Source organism: Bos indicus, chromosome 14 (assembly GCF_029378745.1).
Source record: "Bos indicus isolate NIAB-ARS_2022 breed Sahiwal x Tharparkar chromosome 14, NIAB-ARS_B.indTharparkar_mat_pri_1.0, whole genome shotgun sequence".
Taxonomy (NCBI): domain Eukaryota; kingdom Metazoa; phylum Chordata; class Mammalia; order Artiodactyla; family Bovidae; genus Bos; species Bos indicus.
In genome coordinates, this window is record NC_091773.1 from 77,702,494 (window position 1) to 77,712,009 (window position 9,516).

The 9,516-nt window shown below is 42.5% G+C and overlaps 1 protein-coding gene across 2 annotated transcripts in view; it reads right to left on the minus strand.

The window, feature by feature from the left end:
- Positions 1-8,951, minus strand: part of CA13 (carbonic anhydrase 13) — a 30,554-nt gene extending 21,603 nt beyond the window's left edge. Inside the window, exons 1-2 of one of the 2 annotated variants that reach the window (XM_070802958.1) lie at positions 8,849-8,951; positions 3,776-3,973 (exon numbers count right to left, since the gene is read on the minus strand). In XM_070802958.1, the coding sequence (XP_070659059.1) occupies positions 3,776-3,973; positions 8,849-8,885 (235 nt within the window). In that variant the 5' untranslated portion in view covers positions 8,886-8,951. Of the gene's footprint in view, positions 1-3,775; positions 3,974-8,848 lie in introns of those variants that run through there. The other variant, XM_070802959.1, reaches the window with a different exon arrangement.
- Positions 8,952-9,516: the final 565 nt, after the last annotated feature.

The window sequence follows — 9,516 nt, forward strand, 5'->3', positions numbered from 1 at the left end:
GCAAAGAAAGTTTGGTGTTGACCATCTGGTGATATCCATGTGTAGAGTCATCTCATGTGTTGTTGGAAAAGGGCATTTGGCATGTGCTATGACCAGCATGTTCTCTTGACAAAACTGTTAGCCTTTGCTCTGCTTCAAGGCTAAACTTGCCTGTTATGCTGGGTATCTCTTGACTTCCTACTTTTGCATTCCAATCCCCTATGATGAAGACATCTTTTTTGGTGTTAGATCTAGAAGGTCTTGTAAGTCTACATAAAACTGGTCAACTTCAGTTTCTTCAGCATCAGTGACTGGGGCATAGACTTGGATACTGTGATTCTGAATGGTTTGCCTTGGAAGTTAACCGAGATCATTCTGTTGTTTTTGAGACTGCACCCAAGTACTGCTTTTCAGATTCATCTGTTGACTATGATGGCTACTCCATTTCTTCTAAGGGATTCTTGCCCACAGCAGTAGATATAATGGCCACCTGAATTAAGTTTTCCATTTCCCATTCATTTCAGTTCACTGATTCCTAACATATCTATGTTCACTCTTGCCATCTCCTACCTGACCACTTCCAGTTTACCCTGATTCACAGATCTAACATTCCAGGTTCCAGTGCAGTACTGTCCTTTACAGCATCAGACTTTACTTTCACCCCCAGACACATCCATGACTGAGCATCATTTCCCCTTGGGCCAGCCGCCTCATTCTTTCTGGAGCTGTTAGTAATTGCCCTCCACTCTTCCCAGTAGCATACTGAACACTTCCCAACCTGGGTGGCTCACCTTCGGTGTCCTATCTTTTTGCCTTTTCAGACTGTCCATAAGGTTCTCATGGCAAGAATGCCAGAATGAGCTGCCCTTCCCTCCTCCAGTGGACCACGTTTTGTCAGAACTCTTCACTACGAGCCATCTGTCTTGGGTGGCCCTGCACGGCACGGCTCACAGCTTCACTGAGTTACATGAGCCCCTTTGTCATGACAGGGCTGTTATTTACTATATTCTAAGAGCTATTTCACCTTTTAAAATTTCAAAATTAGTATCACAGCCTATAAAAAATTCAATGTTTGAACAATGAATAATCCACCAATGTTTAAGCTATTTATGTATCAAATGGTAAATATTAATTGATTGCTGGTGGTTTATAATTTTATTGAGATTTTGCCTATATAGGGCTTCTCTGGCAGCTCAGACAGTAAAGAATCCGCCTGCAATGAAGAAGACCTGGGTTCAACCCCTGGGTTGGGAAGTTCCCCTGGAGAAGAAAAAGGCAACCCACTCCAGTTTTCTTGCCTGGAGAATCCCCACGGACAGCGGAGCTGGCGGGCCACAGTCCATGGGGTAACAAAGAGTCGGACACAACTGAGCAACTAAGCCCACCACCTTCGCCTACATATAGCATAATGCCGTATCACAGTATTTTCCATATCCTCCAAAAAAATCATCCCCCAAAAATATGGTTTTAACTGAAACTTCCCTGGTGGCTCAGATGGTTAAGCATCTGCCTACAATGCGGGAGACCTGGGTTTGATCCCCTGGGTTGGGAAGATCCCCTGGAGAAGGAAATGGCAACCACTCCGGTACTCTTGCCTGGAAAATCCCATGGACAGAGGAGCCTGGTAGGCTATAGTCCACGGAGTCGCAAAGAGTCGGACATGACTGAGCGACTTCATTTCACTTCAATTTAACTGAAACATACATTTATTGGTTACTTTCTGTGCTAGGTGCCATGCTAGGTAGATGAGTAAGACACGGCTGTTGCTCATTTTAGCTGAGTGGAAAGAAACAGCTGGCAGTCACAATGCAGTGTGGGAAGTTCTGTAGGAAGGAGGTTGGGGATGTTCCAGGACCTGACTGGAGGAGCCAGCCAGGTGAGATTCCCAGAGAGACGGGATCCTGTCTGGTTTCAGAAAAACCAGACGCTCCAGTGAGAGCACTCTGGTCTTTCCTCATCTGATTACTATTTCCCTTACTATGGCCGATAGGAGTTCTTCCTCTGAAATTCCTTCCTGGGTGAATTTCGTGTCCACCTGTCCCCCTTTTATAGGACCATTAAAATTCTGAAAGGCAGCTCCCCCAGGTTAACCTTGGTTGTGCAGCAGCCCAACCAAAGAAGCCCCGCCAGGACTGTGCAGAAAGCTTTCTGCCTGTGGTTCTGTGACTGGTGGGATTCAGAGTTAGCTTGGGGAAGAACTGCTTCTTTACAAAATGGAAACTGCTTTATTCAAATTAAAGTGACCTGCTACAGAAGTATCTGTGTTTTTTATCGCTTGTATTAGCTATGGTGGTCTCCACCTTTTAAATAATTTAACCCCTCAAATCACCATGAAACATCCCCCTCATTTATCGTGAGAAAAAAAGAATGAGAATCATGACCTATATTTATGCAGCTTCTGGATCAGAGGAATACAAAGCCCCTTATGGTGATTTCCAGTTAACCCTGGTAATCTCATTAGATAGCAGTGAGACCCTCGCTTATGGGTGAAGGCACACGCTACCCATCACAGACCCAGTGTCAAAGGTGGAAACAGACAAACTGATTCCACTGATTAACCCAAGGTAGAGGGAAAATGAGAGAGGAAGAGAGAGGGGAAGAGAGGGAGTGAGAAGACCCAGATCATCACTGCACAAATTAGAGGAAGAATTTTTCATAACTAAGGTTTTTATGATGAAGTACAAGCTAATCAGTTCTTACTCTAAAAGTCGGAATGGATAGCCTCAGTTTTTTGCTTGAGATATCATAAACAGTATCAAACTACTATAGGGGGTATAAACTTTGTACTTAGAAACCTTGGACTACTATAGTGTACCTACCACATCAATCATGTCTGTTAATATGGGTTCATAAAGTTGAGGGCTTGAAATACAATTTAATAAATGTAAAAAGTGACGTTGCTTCTCCCCTCCCTTACGCATTTACTAAAATGTTCTGATGAAAATGAATCACTTTTATGAAGTTAAGAAAGATGAGGAAGAAATGGAATGGGCGTTTCATTTTTGCTAACAACGTAACATTATATAAACACATGAAGACCTTATTACTTATCTAAATCTAAGCTTAATGACTAAATGGGGGATTCCCCAGTAGTCCAGTAGTTAGGACTCCAGGCTTCCACTGAAGAGGGCCTGGGTGTGATCCCTGGTTGGGGAACTAAGATTCCTCAAGTCAAGTGGCAAGGCCAAAATAACGAATGCATGAAGACTTCTAAATAAGGATTTTTATAATCTAACTGTATTTTTCATTAATAAATACAGCATCATCCTAACGTTAGACTAAAAATAAAATTAAAAAATTATCAGAAACCTTTAAAGGTATTCCAAAATATGATTCTCTCTAATTTTCTCTTTCATCTATTTTTAAACTTGGTATCATCTATTCTTTGGGCAAGAAGTATACTTGAAGGAGGATTAAATGTTCGTTTTCAGGAAACGCTCTTTTCTACTTCATTCAGTTAACAAATATACTAGTTTTTGTTTTTTTTTTCCGGTTGGCCCATTATTTATTCACAGTGTGAATAAATAAGACCTTATCCTGTGAACTAATCAAACACAACTTTATTACAAGTTCTAGCAGAACACTAACAAGGAACACACAAGTGTTTCAAATGTGGAAGATAAGAATGAGCCATCCACTGATTCATGCTGATGTTTGGCAAAAACCAACACAATCCTGTAAAGCAATTATCCTTCAATTAAAAATAAAGAAATTTTTTAAAAGAGAAGAAGAACGCACCATCCAATCATTCAAACTCCTCACCCCCAAGCAAGAAAAAAAAAAAGGTAACGCCAACCTGATTTGTCGTCCGTGTCGTCAAAGTCAACGTTGAAGGAGTGGCCACTGTTACTGATGATTTTAGCTGAGCTGGCATCGTACTTGATACCAAGAGGTCGGAGGGAAGAATCATATCTCACTTCTTTGGTTTTAATCTCAATCGGAGATTGTTGATCCCCATCAGCAATAGGGAAAAATTCATTCCAATGAACAGGACCTTCAATACACAGGACCAAGCAAAAAGGAAGCAGTAAGTTATTTCGTTCAACCAAAGGCTTGTTGAGTACCACATGCTGTACTTGACTTTGACGAAAACACACAGATGAGTAAACAACGACCTTTACCTTCAGGACTTTAACATCTAACTGTTTTGCTTCATTTTACAAGATCAAGTATTTGGTCTTGCATACTTTATTGCATACTTTATTGCATACTTTATTGTAAGTATGCAAACCTCTTGGTTTGCCTGAATTCATCTTCAGAGTTAAACTCACCCTTGTTGACAAAAGAGTATGTAAGTTTCATAAAGTACTTTGCAAATGCCTTCTATCAAACTAAAAACAACAGCACAGTTCATCACTGAAAACAGCCAGACTCAGTCTCAGCTCCAGGAACGAACTGTGACCATGCCACAGGCCAGGCTCATGAGCTAAAAGAACTAATGTCGCGGAGAAAGCGGTCTAGTGAAGAAAGGGTGTCGTTCTTTCAAATGTTCTTCCCACTTCTCTTCATTCACTGTATCCCTGGGTATCACCAAGGCCTCAATTTAATTTCCTGTAAATAATGTACAACAGACAAACTAAGGAAATATATAAATTTTTCACATAGTATAATCCATATAAAATGACTCCACCATATCAGGAAATATAATATGGTTGGTTTTCTGCAATAGAGTCAAGTAACAATTTATTTCTCTTTCTATATTCCAGAAGGTCCTTCCACGGTTGTTTTGCCAATACTACATTTGAGCTCCCACCCAAGGAACAACTGTCATCCCAGTTCTGCATTTATAGTCAAAATTGCATTAAGTTCCCAAATTAAGCATGTTTGGTAAATTGAGGTGAACCAAAATCAACAGCAAGACGCAACTTCAAATAAGCTCCAAGCTAGCCTCCAGACTTTACAGGTTAGAGGTTCTTCTCACCTTCTCTCCTCTGCCTGCAATTTGCACAACCTCTACCAGGCCAGTAGAAAAGGCTGCTGACTAAGCTTTTCCCTGCTCACTAAGCAACTTACTTGATTTTTCTAAAACTCAAGTACTTACTAAAATGACACAGCATGACAATGAATTAAGCATTTGCTACTGACAACACAAAATATTTTTTTAAAGATAAGATTTAGAATGAAATTTCAAGAAGTGCAAATATATCAGAGTTATCAACAGCTTCAGTCTAAATCAAATGTTCCTTCTTATTCATCTTCTTTGCAAAGGAGATAGTATAAATTCTTTACTTCATACATGCATCAGGTATAAAAAGTCAGAACACGAATACAGAACCACACACATAACTTAGACGTTGTTCTCTTATGAATCATACACTTTGGACTTGGAAGCAACTTGAAAACCAAAATTCTTTTGTTACATCTTATTACAGGAAGGTGCTGCTGCTGCTGCTAAGTCACTTCAATCGTGTCCAACTCTGTGTGACCCCATAGACGGCGGCCCACCAGGCTCCTCTGTCCCTGGGATTCTCCAGGCAAGAACACTGGAGTGGGTTGCCATTTCCTTCTCCAATGCATGAAAGTAAAAAGTGAAAGTGAAGTCTCCCAGTCGTGTCCCACTCTTAGCGACCCCATGGACTGCAGCCTACCAGGCTCCTCCGTCCATGGATTTTCCAGGCAAGAGTACTGGAGTGGGGTGCCATCGCCTTTTCTGAGGAAAGGTACTACATTTCCTTATTTACTAGGTACTGTCATTCACCTTTCTAGCACTCTTTTTATAAACAAGCCAGTCCTTTTCCAATGTGAAAAAAAAAAAATGTTCTATTTCACTGCCCTCAAGTATGCATTAACCTATTGAGAATCAGACTTCAAATATACGTGTGTCATAGTATGTTGTTAACTATTTTTCTAATTAGGAAAGAGTTTCTTTCTACTCTTAATCCCTTTATGCTTCTATTTCCAGTTCTTTACAGCCAGAACTACTTTTTAAAACAGAGGAAAACCAAAATAAAACAAAAATAATATCATTTTGCATCAGTCAATATTATCTATTAAACACGATGGTATGTTCATTTCCCTGCCTCTTAAAAATGCCCCTTCCTCTTTTATAAATTCTCCATAACGTGCAACTTTGAAACTCATCTAAACACAGGTGTAGAGATACATGGTAGTTCTTTCATTGATTCAGGAACTTTTGAAGACCCTTGGAGATGTGTAGTTTTCCATGACTGTCATGTTTCCTAAACCAAACTAATAAAATTGTCAAAGGTTCCTGGAAGAAGTTCTCAGTCGTCTGTGAAGGTGGTGGCATCTTCTGATGCCTCCCCTTCTGATGTTCCATTTATCATTGCTACTATTTCCAGTTTGCTTCCTTTAATCTCTGCATTCACTGGTTTTGCCAGTCTAAACTGAAAACAAGCAACAGAACTTGCCCAGTCAGGAAACAATATATGAATGGGATTTTGCCAAAGTTGATCTACTTAAAGGCGTGGTCCTCAGAAAGCTACTGAATTTAAAATCAGGGAGTGTTAGTAGTATCCAGCTCTTTGCAAATCCAGGGACTGTGGCCCAACAGGTTTGTTTGTCCGTGGGATCTCCCAGGCAAGAATCCTGGAGTTTCATTTCCTTCTCCAGAGGATCTTACTGACCCAGGGATGGAACCTGGGTCTCCTGCATTGCAGGTGGATTCTTCACTGTCTTAGCCACTGGGAAGTCAAAAGCAGAGAACAGCCCTACAATTCTTAGCGGAAATATAAAATAATTCCTTGTTAATGGCTTTTCTACAAAGGATCTTTCTTTTATGCTTTCAATTTTTAATTTTTCCCTCCAGTTTTATTGAGATGCTATTGACATACAGCACTATGTAAGTTTAAGGTGTACAGCATAACAATTTGACTTACAATACATAACCCATGATATGATTACCACGAGTTTAGTGAACATCAATCACCTCATATGGATACAGAATTAAAGAGCAGACAAAATATGTCTTCATTGTGATGAGAACTAAGACTCACTCTCTTAACTTTTATACATAACATATAGCAATGTTAACTATATGTATCATGTTGTCCATTAAATCCTTAGTACTCAGTTATTTTATAACTGGAGTGATCACCTTCATCCAGTTCCCCCCTCCCACTCACTCTGGTAACAACCATAAATCTGGCCTCTTTCTCTATACGCCTGTTTGTTTCTGAAGCATAATTTATCTACAACACGATGTTAGTACCTAGTACACAACATAGCGATTTGATATTTTTATACACTTCAAAATGACCACCATAAGTCTAATTACCATCTCTCAGCACACAAAAACATGACATGATGTTTCACCACATTCCCACTCTGTACATTTCATCCTCATGAGTCATTTATTTTGTAACTGGAAGTCTGTACCTCTTAATCTCCCTCACATATTTCTAAGATGGATTTTTAAAACTTCAGATGCACTTCACTGGAACCAATATTTTCTAACCTATTAAAGAGTAATCAATATTCATTGATTGAAAATACCCTTCCCTTCCTAATCATAGTGAGGGCAGTGTTAACACCTAGAAACTATTAAATAGGGAAGATCCCCTGAAGTAGGAAATGGCAACCCACTCCAGTATTGTTGCCTGGAAAATCCCATGGACAGAGGAGCCTGGTGGGCTACAGTCCCTGGAGTTGCAAAGAGTTGGACAGGACTGAGCATGCAGCCACCCAACTATTAAATAACAAGAAAAATTATTCCAGCAGAGGGAAATTAAAAGAAATTTCAATTTTCCCAAACATAAATTGAAGATTAGCAAAATGTAAGACTATAATTGTAGTCTCACTCAAAGAGAAATCCACCTAAATATATTTTTCATTATTAAAACTCTCACTTGCTGCCATTTTTCAACTGGCAAGTTTATCATAGTCTCAAAAATGCTACAATTAGAAATGAAACTCTTCTGTTTCTTTGTGAAAGTAAGCTTTCTATAAAACTAAGTGTATACTACTGCTCAATAATATGCATGTTGATCCAAGGAAAGTATTATTACTATTATTATTCACAGATCTAATATTGAGAGTAAGACTTTCTTGGTGTCACTTTGCACATAATGGCCATTTGAAATAATCAGTTTAATATAAAAATAAGAAAAAATAGTTTACTTTTGATAACTTAGAATATACAAGAAGAAAAGTATACATATTATTAACTGTTGCTCCCACCAATAAACATGTTTTGACCAACGCTTTAAAATATCAATGATCCGTTGCTAACCGCCAGTCTCTGCAAGAATGAGTGGAAGGAGAAAGAAAAAGCGTGGAAAAGTAGTTTAAAATATAACTTCACTTCTCAAAAAGAACCTAAAATCTTGCTAAAATCAGCAGTTCCAGACAACTACCTGCAGGCTGCTGGGGGAACAGTTAATAGTAACAGCTATTAAGAAACCTGCGGGGCATTGGTGGCCAGGAAGACAACTTAAATCTCAGTGCTGCGATTCAAGTCATTAAAATTTCTTAAGTATATTGTCACATCTTGGCCATGATTTGCCTCCCCTAAATGAATAACGAGTTTAAAGGAGCAAAAAAGCAAGCTTGTCCTCAGCTCATAGAAGTCTGCCGTCAGATCTGTTGTGAACTGCGAGCCTTTGACGGGTCGCTAGTTACTGCTGGGGGCAGCTCTCCGCTGGTCGAACGCCAGGGAGCGGACGCGTCTGAAGGTGGGGGGCCGGGGTGTGTGGACCGGGGTCACCCCCGGCGCTGTCCGCGTCTACACGGCGTCCAGACTCCCGCAGCGCCCGCCCCCCCGCCCCCGCGGTCCCCGGCGCTGTCCGCGTCTGCACGGCGCTCAGCCCCCTGCGGCCCCGCGCTCGGCTCCGCGGAGCGCCGCCGTCTCCAAGGAGGACCCCAGAAGCCCCCGGGCGCGCGGAACCCCGTCCACCCACTCCGGGCTCACCGTCGCTCTCGCCGTAGCCCCAGCTGAACCCCGACATGGCCCCTTGCGGCGGAGCCAGCGGAGGGCGGCCCGGCTCCAGGCCCCGCGGCCCCGCCCGCCCTGCTCCGCCCGGCCCTGCTCCGCCCGCCCCGGGGCCGTGTCGGGGTTCAGCTGGGGGCGCCCTGGAGCCGCGGCCGGGCGCGGGGCGCGGGGCCCGTCCGGTCGGTTTGATCCAGGGGGAGAGACTGTGCTCGGCGGGGAGGCGGGGGCAGCAGAAGGAGAGACAGAGAGGGAGGAGGGGAAGGCTGCCCGGTGGGCTGCTTCTGAGCAGGGGTCCTGCTGGAAGGAAAGGGCTGCCCCAGGGCCGTCGGGGACCGGGGAACCCCCGGGCTGTTTAATGCAGTTTCACTTAATGTTCAAATGCAGTGTAGTTTATGAACAGATTTATGCAAAGAGCTTCGTAATTGGCATGAACCCCAAGGCGATGGCACCCCACTCCAGTACTTTTGCCCATGCACGGAGGAGCCTGCTAGGCTGCAGTTCATGGGGTCGCGAAGAGTGGGACACGACTGAGCGACTTCACTTTCACTTTCATCCATTGGAGAAGGAAATGGCAAGCCACTCCAGTGTTCTTGCCTTGAGAATCCCAGGGATGGGGGAGCCTGGTGAGCTGCCGTCTGTGGGGTCGC